This window comes from Pseudonaja textilis, chromosome 3, assembly GCF_049901715.1.
Source record: "Pseudonaja textilis isolate UNSWEBS1 chromosome 3, rPseTex1.2, whole genome shotgun sequence".
NCBI classification, from domain to species: domain Eukaryota; kingdom Metazoa; phylum Chordata; class Lepidosauria; order Squamata; family Elapidae; genus Pseudonaja; species Pseudonaja textilis.
This window is the reverse complement of record NC_141992.1, coordinates 74600736-74626636: the sequence shown is the minus strand read 5'-3', so window position 1 is coordinate 74626636 and position 25901 is coordinate 74600736. Positions and strand designations below refer to the sequence as shown.

At 37.6% G+C, this 25901-nt stretch overlaps 1 protein-coding gene across 1 annotated transcript in view; it reads left to right on the top strand.

Moving 5' to 3' along the window:
- COL24A1 (collagen type XXIV alpha 1 chain) overlaps positions 1-25901 on the top strand; it is a 148503-nt gene that overhangs the window by 107818 nt on the left and 14784 nt on the right. The window contains exons 38-52 of the mRNA XM_087930128.1: positions 346-399; positions 3094-3201; positions 4793-4846; positions 7035-7088; positions 9513-9569; positions 10319-10372; positions 11335-11388; positions 11515-11568; positions 12952-13005; positions 14604-14711; positions 15433-15540; positions 16661-16768; positions 16850-16903; positions 17202-17264; positions 22735-22788. Coding sequence (XP_087786254.1) covers positions 346-399; positions 3094-3201; positions 4793-4846; positions 7035-7088; positions 9513-9569; positions 10319-10372; positions 11335-11388; positions 11515-11568; positions 12952-13005; positions 14604-14711; positions 15433-15540; positions 16661-16768; positions 16850-16903; positions 17202-17264; positions 22735-22788 — 1038 coding nt within the window. The remainder of the gene's footprint in view (positions 1-345; positions 400-3093; positions 3202-4792; positions 4847-7034; positions 7089-9512; positions 9570-10318; positions 10373-11334; positions 11389-11514; positions 11569-12951; positions 13006-14603; positions 14712-15432; positions 15541-16660; positions 16769-16849; positions 16904-17201; positions 17265-22734; positions 22789-25901) is intronic.

Below are 25901 nucleotides of genomic sequence, written 5' to 3'. Positions count from 1 at the left end.
TTCTAAGATCTCTCAGTAGCTTTTGATACCATTGACCATGATAACCTTCTGTAATGACTTTTGGAACTTGGAATGGGCAGCACTATTCTGCAGTGATTGTTGTCTTCTTTTCTGAGACTACTTCCAGTTTGTCTGGGTGAGGGAAAGAGGCTTCTTTTATTTGGGGGAGGGTGTTTAAAGGTTTAACTCTCTTCAGTTCTATTTAATATCTAAACTGCTGGATAAAGATATTCATGGAACACCTGGCAAGATCCAGTGCTGGATTTGATAACTGTTCATCTTTAATTGAGAGTAAATCTACAAATGTGGCCTCAGATTTATCTCCCTTTATGTTAACTACTGTAGGGTCCTGAGGGAACTCAAGGAAGTCCAGGTCAAAGGGGTCGTCCAGGAAAGAAGGTAAGTGGTCTTCCTTTTTTTATCTTGAATTTGGACAGAAAGCAAATTATTTTTCATTAAGGATTCAATATTAATAAATATTGCTCATTTTAAGAGTAGAGTGACGTGGTGGCCTGGTGGTGAGGACAGTCACCTTTCATTTGGAAGGTTGGGAATTCAGTCTTAGGTTGTGGCAGATGCTTCTTTCTCAGGGTGCAAAGAGAAAATACCTGCTGTAAATTAAATTTAGGCATCAGGAAGGGCATCCAACCATTAAATACTCAGCTCCATCCTGTTGCCCCAATTCTACCCTAAATTAAGGGATTACAGGGTCATAAAAAGAAAAAAGTGCTAGTTTTAAGAATATATATATATATCTTTGGTTATTCAAGTTTTCTCCTGCGTAAAATTGGAAGTATTTTGGTGACGTTTCGACAAAATCTCATTCGTCATCTTCAGGCTTGTGTCTTCAGCTTTGTGCTTCTTGGAGTAAGAACTTACTCCAAGTTCTCCATGACGAATGAGATTTTGTCGAAACGTCACCAAAATACTTCCAATTTTACGTGGGAGAAAACCCCAATAACCAAAGATCCACATACAAATACCCGCGAAAACCTCAGGAAATATATATGTATGTATGTATGTATGTATGTATATATGTCATTCAGCTTTGTTCGGGTACTTTAAAAGCACAACTACAATGACATGGGAAAATACCCGAACAAAGCTGAATGCCATACATGTAAGTACCCGCGAAAACTTAAGAAAACATATATATATATATATGATCTTTGGTTGTTCGGGTTTTCTCCCGCGTAAGATTCGAAGTATCTAGGCAACGTTTCGATGAAGTCTCATTCATCATCTTCAGGCTTCTGTCTCCGGCTCTGTGCTTCTCAGAGTGATGTGAGATTGCAGCTGCTTCTTCCTTTAACTGCTAGTGGGGGTGGGACTTGATTGGGTGGGGGCTTGGCTGTGTTCTGATTGGGTGGGGTGTGTTCTCATTGGTAGGGGTTTGGCTGTGTTCTGATTGGTTGGGGGTTGGCCGTGTTCTGATTGGTTGGGCGTGTTCTGTTCAGGTGGGGCTTGGTTGTGCTCAGGTTAGTCTTAGTTGCTGGGGGATTTGAGTTGGTGAGCTGTGATCTTGCTATTTGGCTTCGAGTTCGTGGTCGTGCTGCATCTTCATAGTGGGTGTTGGTTTGCTTCATGTATGGCTCGGAGGGGTTTGAAGTGGGTAGTGATGCAGCTGCAGTGCAGCTTCTGGTCCATGGTCGTGTCTCATCTTCTGAGTGGGTGTGAGTCTGTTTTCTACATGGAAGTGTGGTGGTGGCATCTTGTGTGGCTCTCATGGGTATGGGTCTGGTGTCCTTCTTCATGTTAGGTACTCGTCTGTTCATGAGGCGTTCATTTCAGCCATTTGAAACCGTCCTCATGAACACAGACCTACATGAAGAAGGACACCAGGAGACAGAACACTCTGCTCTCGAAGATGATGACCATGAGCACTTCCTACCACTCAATGGCCAATAGCCCCCCTATGCGACTGAGAGCACAACCCCCTACTTCGAATCTTACGCGGCAGAAACTACCACCCGAACAACCCCCAAAAGATCCATATATATATATGCAATCTCATCATCTGATGATATATATATATATATATATATATATATATATATATATATATATATATATATATATATATATATATATATATATATATATATATATATATATATATATGACTCTGTAATCCCTTAATTTGGGGAAGAGTTGGGGCAACTGAGTGGAGCTGAGCATTTACTGGCCAGATGCCCTTCCCAACGCCTACATGGAATTCACAGCAGATATTTTCTCTTTGCACCCTGAAATAAAAATATCTGCCGCTACCTAGGTTTGAACTCTCAACCTTCTGAGCATCTTTATCACTAGGCCACCATGCCGTTCAATTTTAAGAATAGAACAAGAAATATTTTTTGTTATTACAGATAGTCTTTGACTTATATTGTTCCCTTAACAACAGTTCAAATTAACAATGGCTTCAGAAAGGGTGCTTTGCGACCTGCAAAGCACTTCTGACTATTGCAAAACATTGCATCAACCCCACTCAACATTATCAAGTAATCATGATTTGGATGCTTGGAAACCTGTTCTCACGTATGACTGGTCAAGCAGCCCACAATCATGTGTTCACCATTTGTAGTCTTCTCTGCCAACTTCCATAGAAAGTCATGAAAGCCAGCTTTCCATAGGGAAGTTAGTAGGGAAGATTGCAAACTCTGTTGCTGCTGCCAAGAATGCTCCCTCTTGTCTCTGGGAACTGGAGAAAAGAATTGCCTGCTGAAGGTTTTTCAGCTCCTTGCCTGCTTGTATGGAGCTGAAATCTTGCTTGTCTGCTTGCTCATGAACGATTTTCAGCGACTGGGTGGAAACACTTGTGCCTGGCTTGCATCAGGCCTCCCAGGGCCTACTTCACCCCCCGTAAGGCACCCAACACTCTTCACCTGTTTCTCTGTCCACTTAATAACCCAGAAGATAACACACAACCTTAAGTACCAAGATTACGGTCATTGAGCAAACCAGTCATGTGGTGTCCCAATTGCTGGATTCTGGTCCCAGTTGTTATCATAGTAACTACCTGTACCTATATTGGCTTCCCAATATGATTTTCAATTGGCGTAATGTTTTTATCCATTTTATTCTCCTCTCAAATAGGGAGAAAAGGGTCAGCATGGCTTCCCTGGAGAAATCGGAGCTACAGGTGAACCTGGCAAGCCTGGAGAAATTGGTCCAAAGGGTTCAAGAGGAACTAGAGGACCCGTGGTTGGTATAGTATTCATTTAAACGTTATAATCCAGTGTAGTTTTATAGGAACTTTGATGAAAGTGAAGAGCCTGTTTAAAGCTGATAGATTTGTCTGGATTTGTGAATTGTCTAAAATTCACAGCATCCATAATAAAACATTATACGGATGTTTAACAGGTTAACCCTGTCAATCGCCTTTGTTGATATTTAGACAAAATGGGTAAGAATGCTGAGTAACTTATTTTTAAGTAACAATTTTTATATTACTATATAGAAGCCACTTTCAAAATCTGGACTGTTAATCTGTACTATTTACTTGCTATATAATCATAATTGTACCCCTTCATGAGTCCGCTTAATAAACACAATGTTCACTGAACAAGTGTAGATTTAATGATCATGATGATTCTCTTAATGCCTTCTATAAAAAAAAAAGATCATAAAACCAGGTTGGTCACGTGTTGACCTACTTCATGAAAATCATGATAATAAATGGGCAGGTTCCTTTATGGTCATGTCCAGTTCTCTGTCTGTCTGTCTGTCTGTCTGTCTCCCTCTATATATATATATATATATATATATATATATATATATATATATATATATATATATATCTTTGGTTATTCGGGTGTTCTCACACCCCCAGCCAATCAGAACACAGCCAAGCCCCCACCCAATCAGGTCACACCCCCACGAGCAGTTAAAAAGAAGAAGCAGCTGCAAGCTCACATTATTCTGAGAAGCACAAAGCCGAAGACACAAGCCTGAAGATGATGAATGAGACTTCATCGAAACGTCGCCTAAATACTTTGAATTTTATGTGGGAGAAAACCGAATAACCAAAGATCCACATCCAAATACCCATGAAAACCTCAGAAAATATATATATATATGTATATGTATATGTATGTATGTATGTATGTATGTATGTATATGTATATGTATATGTATATGTATATGTATGGCATTCAGCTTTGTTCGGGTATTTTCCCGCGTCACTGTAGTTGTGCTTTTAAAGTTGTAGCAATGTTTTGGCAGAATCTCATCTCATACATACATACATATATACATTGTATATATACAATGACGTGGGAAAATACTCGAACAAAGCTGAATGCCATACATGTAAGTACCCGCGAAAACTTAAGAAAACACACACACACACACACACACACACACACACACACATATATATATATATTCCCTTTCCTTCTATTAATAGCTACTCAAAGAGGCTGAGACAGAGAATGGCGGTTCTGAGTAGACAGTAGAATTTCCTCTCTTGAGTTCACTAACTTGCACAATTTTTTAATTGATTTTAAAACTGACTACGTACTTTTTAAGAGACAAGATTTCCCCTTGTATTTATTATAATCTGATTCAGTTATATTTATTTAATATATCACAAGCTTGTTTAGCATTACTTTTTAAAAAGAATTCGTATGGTTTTAATTAGGATTAAGCATATTTCAACTGTCTTACTTCCAGTAGGTAACTATTTCCATGCTTTGTGAATATTTCCAATGAGAAGTATTATGTGAACTGATAGCTTGGCTAATAAGATTATTAAAGTATTAAAATATGTTAATTGCTGCTTCCCCTTGTACAGGGACATTTAGGAGCAATGGGATCAGCAGGAAAACCAGGAATTCCAGGTTATGGGGTATGATACCTTTCTGAAATGTGTTCATGGGCCTATCCAACTATTCTTTTAATTTTATGATAATTGTTATCTATTGAATGAAAGCAAATATAATGTTGCAAGATCCAATCTGGGTCAGTCACCAGGACTAGAGGTTTACTCTTCCAAGTTTTTGGACTCGTGCTGGAGCCCATCTTCAGGGAACTTCTTTCTATTGGAATATGTATTTATGTGGTGCCTTCCTATTGGTTGATTACACACTGATGGTCGGCGATTGGTATTGTTAATTGATTGCATATTTCTTAAACTTCTTGATATTGCTAGCCCATACTTTTTTAAAGCATCTTTAGTTTTCTACAATTATACAACTGTACCCATTTGAAAACAGCTGTGGAAATAATAGATTATAGTATTTTTCAGAATATTTCTCAGAAATGTTTAGATTTTTTTAAACCCTCACCAGCATCAGCAAGGGAACTAGATTTGGCAGGGGCTAGGGTGGTGGGCCTTTTCTGCTGTGATATCTGTTCTGTGTAATTTCTCTGAACTGAAGTTAAGAGAACTCTTCCAAGTTCCAAAAATCCCTTAAATCCTTGTTAGGCCAGTAGGCCTAGGGCCTCCAAGGAATAGATAAACTAATTAGGTGGCTCCATAATCATTAACAACCCCTTCTCTGCTATTTCTTCTTGCTCTGTTTTTATAGTCCTTTTTGTGGTTTTAATGTTTTGATAATTAATAATTATAATGGTTTAAATATTTATTGACTATTTAATTTTATTGTGCACCCCCAGTCACTTGCTTGGTGTGTTAGGTGGCTATATAAGTTGGATAAGTAAATAGATACATATATAACTATATGAAACAATAATTTTATGCCAATTGCTCAATTTCCCTCAGCCTTGAAAAAAAAAACTGTCCAGGTAGATTTATTTAATTTATTAATTAAATTTATTTGCCTCCCATCTTACCACAAGACAACTCTGATTATACAAGTCATTATTACCGTGTTTCTCATATAATAAGGCCGGGTCTGATTTGTTTTTGAGCCCTGAAAAGATGGCTAGGAGGTCTTTTCGGGGATGAATTAATTTCTTCCCCACTGCGCGGCCTCTCCTAGTACGCCCAGTGGCCAGCTACGCCTCGCCACCAGCCACTCCTAATGGCCAATCATGGCAGAGCGCGGAGGGCTCCCTACCCCCGCCAAGCGCCTTTGCTGCAGATCCAGGTCATCAGGCGGGTGGTGTGGGCGTGGATGTCCACCGGCAGCGTTTCAGCTGCTTCTCAGGCCTCTGTAGCTTCCACGGTTCCCACTGGTTCTGGTGCCTCTCTTGCCAGTGCCGTCTCCAACAACAGCGCCTGAGTCGCTCCCGCTTCTCCCCCATCCTCGTAACAACAGGAAAAAAAAGATTTTGAGTTACCTGGGAGTGCCGCGCGCTGCGTTTTGGTTTAATCCTGAGCGGTGAGAAGAGACGAGCAAGCATCTCTGCTGCTGCTACCCTTGGTGCGCCAGCCTCGGGCTCTGCAAGTTTCCAAAAGTCCCAGTGCACAGCACATTCCTGCATTCCAAGCGCACCCAGGCCAAGCTGCAGCTGTCCCTCTCTCGCCAACGCCGTCTTCAACAACAGTGGCAGCAGTGCTGGGAATCGTGGAACTTACAGAGGCAGCTCCCCCACCCGAGAAGTGGCTGAAATGCTTCAACAGTTCTCGGCGCTGCGGGAGTGACTCAGACGCTGTTGTTGGAGACAGCACTAGCGAGAGAGGTGCCAGCACCGGTGAAAATCGTGGAAGCTACGGAGGTTTGAGAAGCAGCTGAAATGCTGCCGGCGGACATCCATGCCAACACCGCCCACCTGCTGACCCGGGTCTGCAGCAAAGGTGCTTGGCAGGGGTAGGGAGCCCTCCATGCTCCGCCATGAGCGGCTGTTGGGAGCGGCTGATGGTGAGGCATAACTGCCCATGGGGCACTCCTTATGCCAAGTTCCACCCGCCTTCTCCCCCCGCCCCCAATTTTGCATGTTTTAAAATAGGCCTAATTTCATTTTATGCCTAGAAAACATGCTGGGTCTTCCTTTTGAGGGGGGGCGTATTGTTGGAGAAACATGGTATTATTTTTATCACTCTATACAGAAAATATTTTTGTTACTTTTCTTCTGTTACTTGTGTTGGTTTTTTGTAACTGCAGTTATTGCCTGATACATATTTTTCTTAGGGTCACCGAGGTCCACCAGGAGCACTTGGCCCTCCAGGACCCAAAGGAGAGAAAGTAAGGAGAAAATGAAACTGTTGTATTTACTGACAAATTTCTGTTGGCTAGCAACCATGAAGATTCACAGATTTTGTCTGCATTGTTGCATGAGCCTTAATTTTTCTCATTCCATTACAAATATAAACTGAAGACTTTGATAAATTTCATTCTTTAATCATTTACTGCAGCAAATAACATAGCATTGGAAGTCTAAAGCTGTCAACTTTATCTGACTGTGTAACTACTGCCCATGAAAAGTTAGGAGGGCATCCAACTGCAGGGTGAATAGATCATTGCTTTCATTTATCTTGCAAAGTAATAAGTAGGCTTGGTCACCACTATTCAATTTCTCATGATACCCCTGTTGTTTGATGCTGTACTAGTTGAAACCATTACCATCAAACCTTGTTAATCAGGGTGTGTGGTTTTTTTCCCCCTCCATTCGATCATGTCAGGTTCTCAGAAACCACTTGGACAAGTCCCTCAGTTTTCTTGGCAAGATTTTTCAAAAGTTATTTGCCATTGACTCCTTCCTAGGGCTGAGAGAAAGTGACTGGCACAAGGTCACTCTCTGGATTCATGCCCAAGACAGGACTAGAACCCAAGGTCTCCCGGTTTCTAGCCTAATGCCTTAACTACATCAAACTGACTCTAAAAATCAGAAACACAGTACCTTATAACAGTTTTTAAGAGATTTTTCAAATATCTTTAGACCAGTGGTCCTCAACCTATGATCCGCAGACCCCTGGCGGAAGTGATGCTACAGGGTGTCTGTAAAGGCTTGAAGAAATATTAAATCTTGATTTAAGTTTTGGGGGTCCTTGACCATGTTCCATGGCCATTAAAGATGTATTCAATAAAAGGTTCAGAACCACTGTTTTAGACCATATTGCACTCAAAAGGTAGTATTTAGAAAATTCCATTAGATACATGATATAAAAACGTCACACAATTGTCATTCCTTCCTCCTTGAAATGAAAAACTGTTTTGAGTGAAGTACTGATAATTTTGTATTTTCTAGAAAGGGGTCTCCAGCCTTAGCAACTTTTGTGGACTTCAGATTTGTGGACTTCAGCTGGCTGAGGAATTCTGGAAGTTGAAGTCCACAAGTCTTAAAGTTGCCAAGGTTGGAGACCCTTGTTCTAGAGTAAGAATTTGTGAGCAATTTTGTAATACCTATCATCCTGATATCTGCTTGAAATGAAGCAGTTCATATAATTTCTAAATTTGATTACTGGGAACTATGTTTCATTTAGTTCCTGGTAAGCTTCAGATACTCTAGTCTGAATTGTTTGGAGTTTTAAAGCCCTAAATCTTTTAAAATTGATCCTGGGGTTTCCATTCCAAATTGTCTTCTGCAAGCTTCAAACACCTGCTTGCTGGCATGGTATTTTCAAGTTGCATAGGCAACTCCTACCTTTTTAAAAACTTCATACATTTCTGTGGATCTTTGATAAAATCCTCACATTAAAAGAAAACATGTAGCTTCAAAGAATGCGGCTTTTTGAAGGGGTGTAAATATAAATGTACCTTTACACATTGACTTTAATGATAAAGCAGCTATACTTGGAAAGCATATGGAACTCTGAAGCTGATTTTTCTGCTAACAAAGATTTAGTATTTTAGACTCAAAACTAGCATTTAGCTAACTAAAGCAACTGTAGCTGAACATATTTTTATCTATTGTATAAGGCAATTATGTCTTTACAAAATACAATTAATCAATGTTAACAAAAACTAAGCTACCTTTTTTTATTAATAGCATAAATAGGTCTTAACATTCTACATCAAAGAATTTTACAAATTAGAAAATGTATGCTACTGAAAATAAGTTTCTTCAATCTTAATGGGATTTACTTTTGAATAGACATACATAAATTGTATTGCAGGTAACTGAATGCGTTGCTTCATAGTTCTTCAAAACATAAAGTTATGATTGCTGTCAAAAACTCAATGTCAGAGTTCCAGTGGAAATCCATTCCTGTCAGTAACTCCAAGACACACATCATTTCAAAGTACTTTTATTAGAATAGCACCTGGCACCTTCTGAGGAATTCCGGAACTAAAGCTTCCTGGCTTCCCCACAAAGTCCCAACCTAAAACCATCCCCTTTTCCCTCATCACCACATCACATGAACCAATCCCAAAGTAAGTTCTCATTCTTTCTGTGCCACACTCTGTAACCTTGAACTATCAAAATAATTATGTTTTGTCTACTAAGAGCTACCCAATTAACATCACCCTCCTCCCACTTTCTCCAACTATGTGGCAGCGATGAATTCCATAGCTGACACTCAATCCATTATATAAATTGAACAATGTTTTATGTTAGTATGTGTGTTATACCCATATACTAAAGAAGGAAAGTATGTATAATTTATGTGTTTTACAAAAAAATTAGACTTCATGTACAATAAACAAGTGATTTTATTTTCTTTATAGGGTTACCCTGGGGAAGACAGCTCAATGCTAGGACCACCTGGGCCCCGAGGTGAACCAGTAGGTCTTTCTTTAGCAAGAAAATTACAGTCAACATTGTATAAACAGATAAAATTTGTTTTAAAATGTGCATGTGTATGCTTGTACGTGTACTACACCCTATTGATGCAACCCCATGATTCTTAGACTATGGTTTAGAGGTCAGTAGTAATATTATACACACTGCTGATTTTCAGTCTTCACTGAAAATAATAAAGGAAAATACTGAAGAAACAGGAATTATCTTATTGATGTAGGAACTAGTAAATGCGTGGAGGGATTTAATTAATCCATTAAAGGTTTTGGCTATCCATTTATATGCAGATAATATTACTCTGTATATAAAGATGTTAGACAGTAGAAATATATTGTATGAAATAATGTGAATCAATTGATTTAACATTCTATGTAAATTAAAATTATTATTATTATGAGGAGTCATTTCTTTAAACTTTTTAGCATCTACTGTAAAAACCCTAACCCATTCTACTTTTGAGTTTGAAATGTTTAGGTTTGAGCATGAATGATTCTAAACCTAAGTATTTTTAGATAGCACTTTAACTTGTGTGGTTATATATTCTTTCAGCTCTGTAGAACTAATAACAAATTTAATTTCAATGATGCTTTGCAGTGTTTTGGAATTTGCTAACATCTTGTTTTTCTTTCCTTTTCCCCCTGAGATATGCTATTTTGGAAAAAAAATGCAGTAATTCAAATGTATTTCAAATGAAATTTTAAACAGTCTGGATTCTTTATGGTTATTTCTCTAGGGTCCTACTGGTGAACGGGGAGAAAGAGGAGAACCTGGTGACATAGGTTACATGGTAAAACTTATTTTGGTGTTTATGTACATGTTACTTATATTATAGGGAACCTATAGCGACATGGCTCCCTTGTACACATATCTGAATACCTTTTAAAAATAAATTCAGAATAAACATTGATTATTGGAAAAAACTAGGATAGCATAACAGCTAATTGTACATAAAACTAAACCCTCAAGAGAATTCAGGATCAATTTATCAGAATGAACACTTGGAAACTGAATAAAAAGATTTGGGGACTGGGAAATAAATAAAACTTCTTTGTTTTTCTTTTGATAATCAATATCATATACATCAGGGGTGTCAAACTCACAATGACACATTGTCATGTGATGCATTGCAACTTTTCCCCCTTTGCTAAACCAGGGATGGGCATGGCCAGTGCATGATACATCTGGCCCGTGGGCCATGAGTTTGATACCCCTGATATACATGTTAGCATCATACAGAACTTGAACTAGAAAAAGGCTTGGATTTCACATCATCCTCATAGCAAAAGAGGACAGAACATATGCTGCAAAGTGAGTTCCATCCATTTAATAAAAGCAGCAAGATCTTGCAGATACCATAAGGCATCTAGAAAAATAGATTTTAGACTTATCAACAAGCAAAAATGGCATAAAAGATTTTAAAAAATACATTGGAATAAGAGACACAAATGTTTTGTACGCTAAAGTGTAAGGTAATATGTGTGTAAATAGATCTTAACATACTACATCAAAGAATATGAGTGTGTATGTGTATTTGTAATAACACCCCCTTTGAATGACATTGTTTGCCTTTTGATTTGTACTGCACTCTTCTCTTATAACAAGATATATCTGAAATTCATCTCAGTGAGGTGCTGCTTTCTTGCACCATAGTAACATCAGTTAATTAAAACAAGACTTAGCATTTTAGAATTTATACAGTTGAAAGAAATGGAAACTTCCTTAATCAAGAATAGTTTCTCTTGTTTCTAGGGTCACACAGGACTTCCAGGACTGAGAGGTGCTATTGGACAACAAGGACCACCAGTAAGTCTCTAATAAAGTACATTGTAATTCTGCACTTGTTTTCAAAACAAGTGAGAAAAACTTCATTTATTCTCAGGTTTGATATCATACAAACATTATCTATATTGTTGTTTTCTTTTTCCAAAGGGTGAGCCAGGTGAACAGGGTGAGCAAGGACCAAAAGGAGAAAGAGGATCTCAAGTAAGTAGAAAATTAAGGGAAAAGATCAAAATAAAGTTATTCAATGATTTAAAGCAGCAGTCCCCAATCTTTTTGGCTCTACAGACTGGCAGTGGGGGAAGCAGTGAGGGAAAGGGAGGGCAGGGGATGGTTTTGCATGCGTAACCTAATACTGCGCTTGTGCAAATAAAGCTTTGCACACTTGCCCTGCTGCTTGTGTAGCCTGGTTCCCAATAGGCCAGAGACCGGTACTGGTCCCCAGCCCAGGGTTTGGGGACCCCTGCTTTAAAGTCTACAAACAGACTTTGTTTGTTACGTTAGTTGCTACGTTGTAAGTCTATTCTCATCCCTAGAACTTAGGGTGATATAAACAATATTGAGTGCAACTACATCCAGAATAAGCCATGATGATGTCAAAATGAGAAGAATGAGTTATGGCATCATTTGCATAATGACTCACACATATTGCTTTCCCCATGTACCCAACTTACCTCAATGAATCCCTGTGACTGGATAAATAGAAGAGACGCCCCTTGCCTAGAGCACTGCCACCACCTCTGTTTTTAAACTGCCCCAGCCTGAATGCCGTTCATCAGTGATACCCTACTTAAAGCCAGGAAAAGGGATCTAGGAAGTAAGAACTTAGGACAGGATATGGAATGGGGTTGAGCCAACAAAGACCAAACCAGTGGCAATACAGATCAGCAGATGTTAGTATTCCAGTGTAGCTAAAAGAAGAAGAAAAGTGAAAAGGATTGACAGTGGAAAAATAGATAAAAGGAAGAATAAATTTAACTTAGATATAAAAATTACAGCAGGGCAAAGCAAGTAAAACAATGCAAAAATCACACAAAAAACAATTATGCAAATAATATAACTATAAATAATAAAACACATCACTTTATTAGTATAACACAGAGATTTATTGTTGAACCTGCCTCTTTTGTAATAAAACCAAAAATATTCCCAATAGGAATTGGCCAAACTTAATGACAACATGAAATTTCCTATTTGTTGCCTAAGGATATGCCTGCTCAGAGTGAACAACAGCAGTAGCTCTGGGTAATTTCTTATCTAGCTTCAAATTTGGAAGATTTGGACTGGATGATGAAAACACTAACTTCCTTGTTTTCCTGGATCATGGCTACAGTAAAAATCCACTTGAATCTGTTTGGAGAGAAAATATGGATTGTAGCATAATTCATCGCTGCTTGACGTATTGAGCAAATTCCAAAGAAACAAATACAAGCAATTCATTTCTAAATAATACTTCAATATATTTGTCACAGATTGATTTTTAAATTTTATAAATAAATACTAAAAAATATGGTGGAAAAATTCAGAATCCTAACTGATTGTTAGGTTTTATAGATTGTGAACTAATAAATATTTTGAAATTTCTAGGGTCCTACTGGAAAAAAAGGATCAAGTGGTCAGCCTGGGAAGCCTGGAATGCCTGTGAGTAAATTGATTGATGAAGTGATTCTATTTTAAGTTGTGACTAATACAGATATACCATGTTTCTCCAACAATACAGCCTCCACCAATAGGAAGGCTCAGCATGATTTCTAGGCATGAGGTGAAATTAAGCCCCGCCCCCAAAATTTAGGCCTATTCAAACTGTGCTTTTCCCCGCCATTTCTCACATCATTTGTTAGAACTACACAAGGTGAAGAGAAATGGGCGGGGGAAGGGCGGGGGGATGGGGAGAAAACTTGCCTTTAGGAGTGCCCTGCAGGTAGCCTAGGCTAGAATACCCCAATAGCTGATAGAAGCTCCCTGAAGGCAGAGTCCCCAGCCGTTTCAGGGTGTGGCGTGGCTGCACGTGTCCCCTCGCCTTTAGGGCAGTCTCTTTCGGGCGATGGAAGCTCCCCAAATGCAGTCACCAGCTACTTCAATTGGCCTGTAGAAGCGGCCTCGCAGCGAGGGGAGTGTGTGTGGGCCATGCCTTGCCCCGAAGTGGCTGGGGACTCTGCCTTCAAGGGAGCTTCGATTGGCCGGTAGAAGTGGCCTCGGGGCGAGTGCACACACACACTCCCCTCACCGCAAGGCCGCTTCTATCAGCAGACAAAAGTTCCCTTGAAGGCAGAGTCCCCAGCCGCTTCAGGGCGAGGCATGGCTGCCCATGTCCCATCGCCTTGAGGCAGTCTCTTTCAGGCAATGGAAACTCCCCAAATGCAGTCACCAGCCACTTCGATTGGCCGGTAGAAGCGGCCTCGGGGCGAGCGCACACACACACACACACATTCCCTTCGCCGCAAGGCCGCTTCTATCGTCAGACGAAAGCTCCCTTGAAGGCAGAGTCCCCAGCCGCTTCAGGGCGAGGCGTGGCTGCAGGCGTGGCAGTCTCTTTCGGGCGATGGAAGCTGCCCAAATGCAGTCACCAGCCACTTCGATCGGCCGGTAGAAGCGGCCTCGGGGAGCTTCCATTGCCCGAAAAATACTGCCTAAAGGCGAGAGGACATGGGCAGCCACGGCTCACCCTGAAGCGGCTGGGGACTTTGCCTTCGGGGAGCTTTTGTCAGCCGATAGAAGCGGCCTCATGGCAAGGTACGTGCGTATGAGCCACTCTAGATGGGGGAGGAAATTAAGTCACCCCCGAAAAGACGTACCCTACCCATTTTTTCAGGGGTCAAAAAAAAAAGGCCCACCCTTATTTTGTGAGAAACACTGTAGGTAAATTTAGGTTATTCTATGCAGAAAGGCACACTATCTGTAAAAGATAAATAGCAAGTCAAATAGAATGTCCTTAACCTATGGAAATATACAATGGAATATATTTATGTTGCAATCTTGAGATATTAACATGAAACTAAGCTCCACTAAAATATAGCTTATTCTTGAAATGTACTTTTATAATTGCAGCCTGATTTTATTATGAATACATACACTCAGAGAGGAAATATAGTTAAAATGAAGTAAGCAAATCTGATCTCAATCCCGTATTATCAACCTGAGCTGCTATAACATTGATTATTGACTGTGTCAGATTGTCAGTGGTATAACGTAGATCTAGATGGTGTAGAGCTTTCAAGCAGAATTCAAATTTATTTCAGAGTGAACCTGGTCCTGTTGGTCAGAAAGGCGTAGCTGGCAACCCTGGACCAGAAGGTGTACCTGGCAATCCTGGAAGATCAGGTTTACCTGGACAGCAGGGCCTTCCTGTGAGTAACAGTTGACGTAATTTTATTCCGGTGATGATGGAGGTCTTTAAAAAATGGCATCGTCAGTAATGTGCATTAGCAAACATTACACAAGAATACAATGTCAATATTTCCCTAGAGACATCACTTCCCACGCAAATAATGCCAGCCATTTTTCTTTGAGAAGGAGCTGCATCAAAAGTTTAGTACTGCAAGTTCCATTTCTTTACTTACTTTACATTGTAGCATCGGATAAACCTATGTAGAAACAAGAATGTGCTACATTGGGAACATAAGCAATGCCTTCCGCATATTCACCTTAATATTTTTATAATAAAATAGATGGTCAGCTTCAAGAATTCCTTTTTGTCTTAACTGAAGCCACCTTTATCTTGCAGTTGGTGGAATTTCTGAGTAGTATAGGTAGTCAGTTTGATATTAATGTTTGCAGCTTTGTGAAATACGATGAGTGATTTCTGAATTAGAATTTAGTTTGTAGAGTTAGTATTCATTTATGCTGCTTTACCTATGCTATCATATATGATATTTTAAGTAGCATTGTAATGGCATTATTATTTCAGGGGTGTAGCATCACAGTGTGTGAATATGGCTAGTCAAATTTATATATGAAATAATACTGGCTATTCTGAATATATTAAAACTTGTAATTTGTCCTCTGCTAAAAAAATAAATGGGGTGGCTGACTTAAGGGACTCTGTTTAACTGGCTTTTTTTGGTCAAGGGTACTAGAGGAAGCCCAGGAATAGCTGGACTAGCAGGATATCCTGGGAGTCATGGACCCAAAGGTTCACCAGGTGTGCCAGGAAGCCCCGGCCTCCCAGGACTAAAGGTACTTTGGGTTTTTTGACGTTTTCAGATTGTTGTGGAGTTTGTAACTCTTGCTGTATTGTATGCCACCAAGAATCACATGTATGTGAGGTGGGCAACTATATAAATATGCTAAATAAAATAAATTTACAAGACAACCCAGCTGGACCTGGGGTGGCTTATGAAATAACACCGTAAAAGCCAAGTTGTGCCTAACCTTTTAAAAATTATTTGGATTGCTTTTATTAATAACACAAGATTCTTTGCTCATGTAATGGCATGTGAGAAAGAAACTGAGAAGCTGGGCAAAGCAATGATTCCTAGGGAACAATGATCAGATAAGAGACTGTACAGCCCACAACTGCATAATGAGTGGAGAAAGAAGCTCAAAAGAAACCCTCTCTAACTTCTGAGGGTGTAAAGGAAAAGGTGGGAGATTTGTACTTTTAGTCTTGCAAGATTCTGTTAATGTAGTTTACTGTAGATAACAGATAATCAGTGTTGGAAGGGACCTTGTAGGTCATCTAGTCCAACTCCCCCACCCAAGCAGGAGAACCTACACCATTTCTGACAAATGGCAGTCCAGTCTCTTCTTGAAAGTCTCAAGTGATGGTGCTCCCACAACTTCCGAGGGCAAGTTGTTCCATTGGTTGGTTGTTCTCACTGTCAGAAAGTTTCTCCTTGTTTCCAGGTTAAATCTCTCCTTGTTCAGTTTCCATCCATTATTCCTTGTCTGGCCTACGGGTGCTTTGGAAAATAGCTTGACCCCTTCCTCCCTATGGCAGCCCCTCAAATATTGGAAGACCGCTATCATGTCTCCCCTGGTCATTCTCTTCACTAGACTAGCCACGCCCAGTTCCTGTAACCGGTTTTCATATGTTTTAGTCTCCAGTCCCCTAATCATCCTGGTTGCTCTTCTCTGTATTTTTTCTAGAATCTCAACACCATTTTTATAGTGTGGTGACCAAAACTGGATGCAGTACTCTAGCTGTGGTCTTACTAAGGCTTTATAAAGTAGTATTAGTACCCCACTTGATCTCGACTGTAGAGTAGAAGTAGCTCGTGTGGTCTGTTTCCTGTCTAACTGAGAAGGCTTTCTGTCTCTGAGAATAGGTATTCATTCTCATTCTGGCTTGCTGCAGGGTGAACAAGGGCTTCGGGGACATCCAGGAAAGCAAGGTAGAAGAGGACTTCCAGGGACACAAGGTGATCAAGGCCCCCCAGGACTTCCTGGCCAGAAAGGACTCGCCGTATGTATCTGCTGTGGTATGTAAAGTATCTATTAAGATGTCATTCCAAAGTATTAATCCTTTTGTCTACAAATATTACAGGGAGAATTTGGAGATCAAGGTTTGATGGGATTTCAAGGATTTCCAGGTCCCAAGGTATGTGGTTTCTTTGCGACCAGCTTTATTAAATAATAAGCATCTTTAAGACATAAGGCATTAAATGGCAGATGATGGTCAATTCCAGTCAAAGATGACATGGAATGAGAAGTCCTTTCATCTCTTTTTTTAACATATAGATGAGGCCACTGGGTGATACTCTTTTTATGTGTGTGTGTGTGTGTGTGTGTGTGTGTGTGTGTGTGTGTTTTATATGTGTGGTTTTTATCCAATTGTTGTGCATTTAATAAATAAACAAACCAACCAACAAATAAATAGTGTTGTATTATATTTTTAGGGCCCTGAAGGTGATCATGGTTTAATTGGAATTTTGGGACCAAAAGGCCCAATAGGTGAAATAGTAAGTAGTTCTATCTATTTATATGATTATTAAGACTTATTTGCTTGTTTACAGCTATTCACACTAGGCCAGTCAATTGTAAGTGAGGTACAGTCATAATCAATACTAAAATCAATATTAATAACTTAATTAGCAGCAGTGACACAAATCAAATGCCAAAGCTGTTGTCTATCGCATTGCTGTTCTGCTCTACCAAAGCCTTGATGAGCCCAAGCATTCTTTTTTTTTAATTAAATAATTTTTATTAATTTTCTTTTTTTTTACATTGTAAAATATCATGGTATCAACAACGTTCTTGGCATCCATATAAGATTTTGATTTAAATATAATACATTATATTGCGTTTATCTACTATTAAATAATATCTTTAGGTATAATTACTATTCTTATATCTTTATATAGTTTACAAAATTTTATTTTACTTTCTTAAGGGTTGTTTCAATTAACATTTTTGTCTCACTTCTTGCTCTGTTTTTTAGCCATTTATACCAATTGTTCCAAATTGTAAAGAATTCAGAGTCATCTTTTTCTTTCAATTTCATTGTTAGCATATTCATCTCAGCATTTTCTGTTACTTTGTGTATTATTAGTTCTTCATTTGAGGTATTTGGTGTTTTCCATACCTGCGCAAAGGCTATTCTGGCAGCTGTTATAATATGTAACATTAGGTATTTTACTTCATTCGGTAGTCTTTCTTTAATAATTCCTAATAGGAAGGATTCTGGTCTGAGCTCAATCTGATAGCCAGTAATCTCTTTTAACCAATTTTTAATTTGAATCCAGTATGTCCTGCCCTCGGGGCACATCTACCACATGTGATAAAATGTACCATCAACTTTTTTGCACTTCCAACATTTAGGACTCATATTGGAGTAGATTTTTGCCAATCTTGTTGGGGATAAATACCATCTATAAAACATTTTATATATGTTTTCTTTGCATGCGGCAGATACCATTAATTTATAATTTATATTCCATATTCTTCCCATTCCTCTAATTCTATAGTGTATCCAAAATTCTGTACCCATGCAATCATTGTACTTTTGACTATTTCCTCTTCCATTTTAAAATCTAATAAATATTTATATATTTTAGATATAAGTATTTGTTCCGGTCCCATTAATATTTTATCTAGTTGGTTCTGCCTTTTGTCAAATCCAAAACCTTTGAGTCTTTTTTATAATTATTTTGAATTTGCAAATATGGCCACCAATCGATTATAATTCCATTTTCTTTCAGTTCTTGGTTTGATTTTAATTTCCCTTGGCTATCTAATAGTTCTTCATAGCTTACCATTTTCCGTAGGTCTAATCTATTTGGATGTATCATGGCTTCCATGGTTGACAGCCATCGTGGGATTTCTGTATAGTGTTTACCTTTGATTTTTTTCCAAATTGTAATCAATGAATCTCTTATTAGGTGTTGATTGAAATAAGTATGTATATTTATTTTTCCACAAAAATGCATGCCAACCTATCAAGAGGTCATGTCCTTCTAATGTTAAGATTCTCTTGTCTCTTAATTTAATCCAATCCTTAATCCAACTCAACACCACTGCCTGATAATAAAGCTCCCATTCTGGTAGTCCTAGACCGCCTCTGCTCCTATTACCTTGTAATAGTTTCATTTTAATACGTGGCTGCTTGCCCAACCAGACAAACTTGGATGTCATTTTATTTAGTTCTATAAAAAAAAGATTTCTCTAATTTAATTGGAATCATTTGGAATAGATATAGTAGTTTTGGTAAGGTTTTTCAACGTTGGTATTCTTCCTAATATAGACAGTTTCAATTTGGCCCATAATTCCAATTCTTTTCTGATTTGCTTAATCAGTTTGACATAATTGTCCTCTTTTAATGATGAACATCTGAGTGACATCCAAATTCCCAGGTATTTCACCTTTTTTACTATTTGCAGTCCTATTGTATTTTCTAATTCTACTTTCTGTTTTTTTGTACAGTTTTTGACTATTATCTTAGTTTTATTATTATTTATTTTAAATCCTGCTACTTCCCCAAATTTTTCTATTTGTTGCAACAATATTGGTCCCGAATTCATTGGATCTTCCACTATAAATACCAAATCATCAGCAAATGCCTGAATTTTATATTCCTCATTTCTAATCTTAATTCCACAAATCTCTGGGTTTTGTCTGGTTGCAGCTAGCAACACTTCTAAAGACAAGATAAATAACAGAGGCGATAATGGACACCCTTGTCTCACTCCTTTTGCAATTTCAAAATCTTCAGTATGGTCTCCATTTAATAATACACTTGCTTTTTGATTTGAGTATATTTCTTGTAGTGTTTTTTCTATATTAGTGCCAAAATTCAGCTTTTTAATTTGATATAGCATGAATATCCAATTAAGATTGTCGAATGCGTTTTGTGCATCTAAAAAAATTAAAGCTGACTGTTTTTCTGGATGAGCTTCATAGTATTCAATCGAATTTAGTACTGTCCTAATATTGTTTTTAATTTGTCTATTTGGCAGGAAGCCATTCTGGTCTCTGTGTATAAGTTCACTCAAAATTGGTTTCATTCTTTCTGCTAATATTGTCATAAATATCTTATAATCTGGATATAGCAACGAGATTGGCCTATAGTTCGCAATTAATTGTTGATCAGTGCCATCTTTTGCAATTAAGGAGATGTATGCCTCGGACCAGGACCTCGGAAGTCTAGCTTGTGTTAATGCCTCCTTATATAGTCCCAGTAATATTGGTTCAAATATTTCAGATAAATTTTTATATAGTTCACCTGGTAGACCATCCGGGCCTGGTGTTTTATTATTTTTTTGTTTTTTTATTGCCTTTTGTAACTCTGTTAATGTTATTTCTTTATTAAGTACTTTGTTTTCTTCTGAGATTGGGCTCAGACCGTTTCCCTCCAAGTAGTATCTAATGTTTTCTTCCCAAGCATTCTTAAAACCGAAAGCACAAGATGGACTTAGGGTGGTTGCTCATGCTGTAGTTGAGTAAAATATCTTAATAGAGCCTTGATGCTTTCTGAGTTTGTTTGTTTTTTTGCAGATGTTGCATTACTCAACTAGAAAATATCTTCAGTGCTAGAAGGGAGTCAGGTTTGCTTTCTATATATAGTGATTTTCCCAGTTAGCATTAGTGGGAGTGTTTTTTTCTTGATAGTTCCTTGATTAGGCTGTTATTTACTGTTCGATTGTTTTTCTGAGTTGGTAGATCCTTGATCGGGTTACTGTTTACTGCTTGATTGTTGGTCTGGTATTAACCCTGATGTTAATCCCTATTTATATGAGTATTGATTGGTGGCAAGGTATTTTGGTCTTTTAATTGTTTCCTTTTTAACTTTTTGTTTGTCTCTTATGAATGATATGTAAATGTTGCTTTCATGCTTGTTGATGACTCATTTGTCAGAGTTCTAGGCTTCCAGGAATTCTCTAGCAGTTTCTGGATTTAGTCAAGTTCAGAGAGTACCCAGGACTCCACAGTTCCATCCTGAACTACAAATATTCTCTTCTCTTAGAACCTAAACAGCTGACCAAATTTCATTATTAAAAAAAAAAACATTAATTCTGGCCACCAGATGGCAATGTCTACTAGAATTTAAAAAAATATGTAATATTTCAAACAGCTGATTAAGAGATTAAGTGGGCAGCTTTTTCAGGCCATGAGAGAGCCTGCTGATCACAGTTGAGACTCCAGTCTGGAGAAAAGCAAGAAAACATTCAGATAAAGCTATTTCTCCATAAAAATCTTGATTGTAAACAGTGACATGGTTAAAAACAAAATAAACAGTCACAGTCATTTTAAAATTATGGGTACCTGAACCTCATCCCCCTGTTTCAGGGGAAATTGCTAAAGATGCTGTCTTAGATATGGGTAAGATATGGGTATATAAGTTTTTAATATGTCCTTTGAATCTGATTGTATTTTTTCTAGAGAGTTTAGCATGACCAAAGTTTCATGTTTGCTTTCTACAGTGGTTCTTTCTATACCGTCAGTTTAATTTTTGCAGGTACCACATGAAAGTGTTCTTCACAAGTCAAACTCAGCTGCCATTAATGTCACAGGCATAGGTCTTATAGGACTGTGAAGAAGCAGGAGGTTGATTGGCATAATAAAAGGACTGTTCTAAATCATTTGGTGCAAATTTAAAGCGGTCCATCTCTCCCAAGAAGCTTCTCCTATCTGCTATTGAACTCAGGCATAAATAAGACAACATCTTAACAAATCTGTATATGAAGTAGGTCCCAAATCTAATTCCATTCGTCAGGAAACAATTACATAAGGGACATATATGAAGCAAGTTACATTGCACAAAATAATGTAATCCTGAATATCATAATTAATCTCAGGATTACATTTTAGAATCACTACGTTCCCTATCTTAAGCTGTTAGAAAAATCTGGATGGAATGAGCAGAGGGATCCTTTGGATCCTTCCTGGTGTCTTTAATCATGGTTTCCCAAAATACTTCACTTGGAAATAAATCTTTCAATGTTTCTCCCAGATAGTTCAGACCTTCTCAGTTAAGGTCCACCCACCACTGGTTCAGATCCATCAAAGTTCCTCTACCTCCTTAATATGTACACAAATTACCAAGCTTAGCAGATAAGAGCCCTGGTGGTGCATTGGTTAGAATGCTGTATTGCAGACTAATTCTGCCCACAGCCGAGAGTTCAGTCCTGACCAAGGTTGACTCAGCCTTCCATCCTTCCAATGTCGGTACAGTGAGGACCCAGATGGTTGGGGCAATATGCTAAAGTTGTAAACTGCTCAGAGGGTTCTGTAAAGCACTATAGAGCAATACGTAAGTCTAAGTACTATTGCTATATAACTTTGAGCTTTTCCAAAACAATAATTAGTAATGAATTAATTATTAAGGGGAAAAAAGGTTTTTGTTACATAGACCAAGTTTTTTCTTCCTGCACAAAATATTCTTGGCTTCCTCCTTGAATATTTTTACATAGTCTTTAAAACTTTATTAGACTAGGACTGATATTATTTTTTATTATTGGTTTTATGCATTTACTTCTGAATTGGTATTCTGAATACCCATTCATCAAAATAATTTTATAATATTGTATTATTTTTGTTTGGTAAAGTAGTATAACTTTGTTAGAAAAAGTAATGGTGATCTTGCTTATTAACTTAAATTACAGCATGTAGTATACTATATGAGTTTTATCAAATGCATACATGAAATGTAATACTCACTTTTGTTTTTAAAGGAACAGAAGTTTAATTCCTTTACCTTTAGTACATTATTCCAATTTTCATAAATGCCTCTCTGAAATGCAAAGCAAAATATGAAAATAAAAACAAGATAAACTAAATTTGTATTACACATTTATATTGTACCCAGAAACTAGTTTAGTATCATTATATATTTGGTAATGGAGCATAAATAAAAGTATGACATAACATGAAGTTTTCATAAAAACATTTGCATTCAGTTATTGCTCTACAAATTATTTTCCTTTTGGTTTTCAGGGAAACACAGGCCCTGTAGGTTACGAAGGTATTGTTGGCCCAGCTGGCAAACCTGTAAGTGCAGCTCATCACAATTTGAAATCTCCGTTTATTTTTTATTCCCACATGTAATGCTTTTTCTACATTTTTCCTAAGATACATTGTCTTAGTTCACAAACATTTTTGATACCAAAGAATACTTATTTAAAAAGTTGCAATATATCAAAATTTCATAAATTAGATAATTTCTACAAATTAGATAATTGCTTATTTTTAGCAGGAAAAAATACACATGTAGGAGAGTCCTAATTATAAGCACAAATGCTACTTTTCATTTTGGTTTTATGCTTTGGATAGTACTGAAACATTCAAATATATTCTTAATAAGCCAAACATTATTTGTGTAATTTCTATATATAACATTTTAATTAACCATATATTCAATGTAATGAAACATATATGCACACATATATAGACTAAATACATTAGAGCAGGAAATGGCAACCCATTTCAAGATTCTTCCATGAAAATTAAGTGGACTTTCATACCAGGACAATATTAAAATAATACTGGAATATGAATCCCCAAATCAGAAGCTAATGGGAAGAGACCAATTTTGGTTTAATGTTTAAGGCACTGAGCTACAAATCAGGAGATTATGAGTTCTAGTTCTGCATTAGACATGAAATCCTGTTGAGTGACTTTGAACTAGTTATTCTCTGAGCCCAACCCACCTCACAGGGTTCTTGTGGGGAAATTAGGAGGAAAGAGAAATAGCTGTGTTCACCACCTTATTTATAAAAATAATAAAGACAGAACAAACAAACAAATAAATAGCAGAAAGCAAATATGAATAATACTGGTGCTTTATCATGTAGATGGATGAAGTTGTTGACATGCCCAGAAGCAAAATAAAATTTCAGTTCTCTAAAGATATACAATTAGTATATAGAACGTGGGGTGTCAAACTCGATTTCATTGAGAGCCGCATCAGGGTTATGTTTGACCTCAGGGGGGGAGGCATGGCCAGCTTGTCACTCATGTCAGCATCTGTGGTGGCCCGACTGCTCTGCCAGTGAAAATGGGCTCCCGATCTCTTTTTTCGGCTGGGACGGTCTCCTGCAACCCTCTGCCAGTGAAAACTGAACTCAAAAGGGCTGCGTGTGGTCCTGGGCTCCATTTTAGGCCGGGACGGTCTCCTGAAACCCTCTGCCAGTGAAAATGGAGCTTGGGAAGGCTGCAGAGGTACCTCAGGCCGGTCCTTTGCTGTTTCCAGGGTGGTCCCAGGGGCCATATCTAAGCACCCTGGGGGCCAGATGCGGCCCGCGGGCTTTGAGTATGACACCCCTGATATGGAACAACAGAATTATGAATCAAGGCAAAATGTATGTTTCCAGGGCAGAGATGCTAAGTTCAAACATTGGTATACTAGAAATCAGCAAGTTGGATTGGTCTACAGTAGGTTAAAAGGAACATGAGAACTACTTCATACATTACTGGGTTTCTTATTAACAAAAAGGAACCAAAATCAATGCTTGGATACAACTTCCAAATAATAGATTTAATGTCAGTTCAATTTCAGAACAAACCAATCTACTTACTATTTTCGTGATCAAATCTATGCTGTAATCACAGAGACAGAGGAAGCATAAGGCTCATAGTTCTAGGGTGACTTAAAACGCTGTGTTGATTCAATATCAGAAGAAAGCATAATAGTTATAGCAAATGAGGAGTCTATGTTAGAAGTGAAATATACCGGCAGTGGGAAAAATTACCTTGATGTATAGGTATAAGAGTATGCCATGAAAATTATAAGAATATGTCAAGAAAAATGGACATTTCTAGCAAATACCTTCTTCCAATAAATTAATTATAAATTAATACCTTCTTCCAATAAATTAAAAGACAACTCAGTACTATTACCTGAGAAGCACCAAAATCAAACTCAATAGGTAAACAGCAGTAAAATCTGGAAAACATCCATTCGGTGTGCACAAACAAGATGTGGTTCTGACTGTAGCTCAGATCACAAACACCTTGAAAAATTACATTTTAAACTAAAGAAAGCAAATTCATCAGATCAACAAATGCTACATTGCAATAATCCATATTATCATGAGCATAAGGTAAGGAATAGATCTAATAGATTAGATGGATTTGAAGAACCCTACATTGAAATATGTAACATCATTAAAGATTGCACAAACAAAAATATCCTGAAATACAAAAAAAAAAAAAAAACCCAAAAGATGTTGAAATGAGTGTCTGTTAATTTTGAAAATATCTGAAGAAAATTGAACAAATATGACACATCTTGCTGTATTTTAAAACTCAAAGATATTACTCTGGCAATAGAGATATGCATTGTCAAAGCATGGATTTTCCCAGCTGTAATATATAGCTGTAAAAATATTAGAACCCAAACAAGGAAAAACGGATGCCTTTGAATGTATTAATGTTATTCAATTGATATCCTTCTCACATTAATGACTCTAAGCAGCAAACATAGGTAAAAAAGCATAGGTATTATTTGGTAATAATACCAAGTAAAAATACACAAAAAAGAATTATAGTAGAGAAAATTGTTGACAATTCAGTCATAAAATAAGAACTCATTAATATAAACTCTAGAGTCCTCACTGCAAGTACTAATAATGAAGTTGAAGCTTAAATATATTGAACATAGAATGTGCAGTCAGGGATTGTTGAAGAAGACTGATACTTAGAAAAATAAAAGGCAATCACCAAAATAGCCAACGGAAGCAGTTACTGACAGCCAAAGCCTGATAATATGATGGGTCCCAAAGAGTTGGAAGTGCCTCAGTGATTGAACAAAAAGTATACATATGTACATTGTGCATGAGAGAATAATTATAACTTTCCATGTAGTTATTATGATTTACCATAGATTTGTACCTAAACATACAGTAGGTGAAATATAGCAGACAGAATTACACTGAACTATAAATTGAATTAAGACACACATTTTTAAAAAGGTGAAGCACAAGCAGATTTTGCAGATTAAATTTATGTTATTTATGAATTACTATACATGGAAACTAAAACAGAAAGGTTTATTTTTTTAAAAAAAACATGCTATGTAAATTCCTTGCAAGCTTTTAGGACAATACGCTAAGTTTTATAAAGTTATTAATTTTCATCCAGTAAAAAAGTAAATGCCTTTCTGT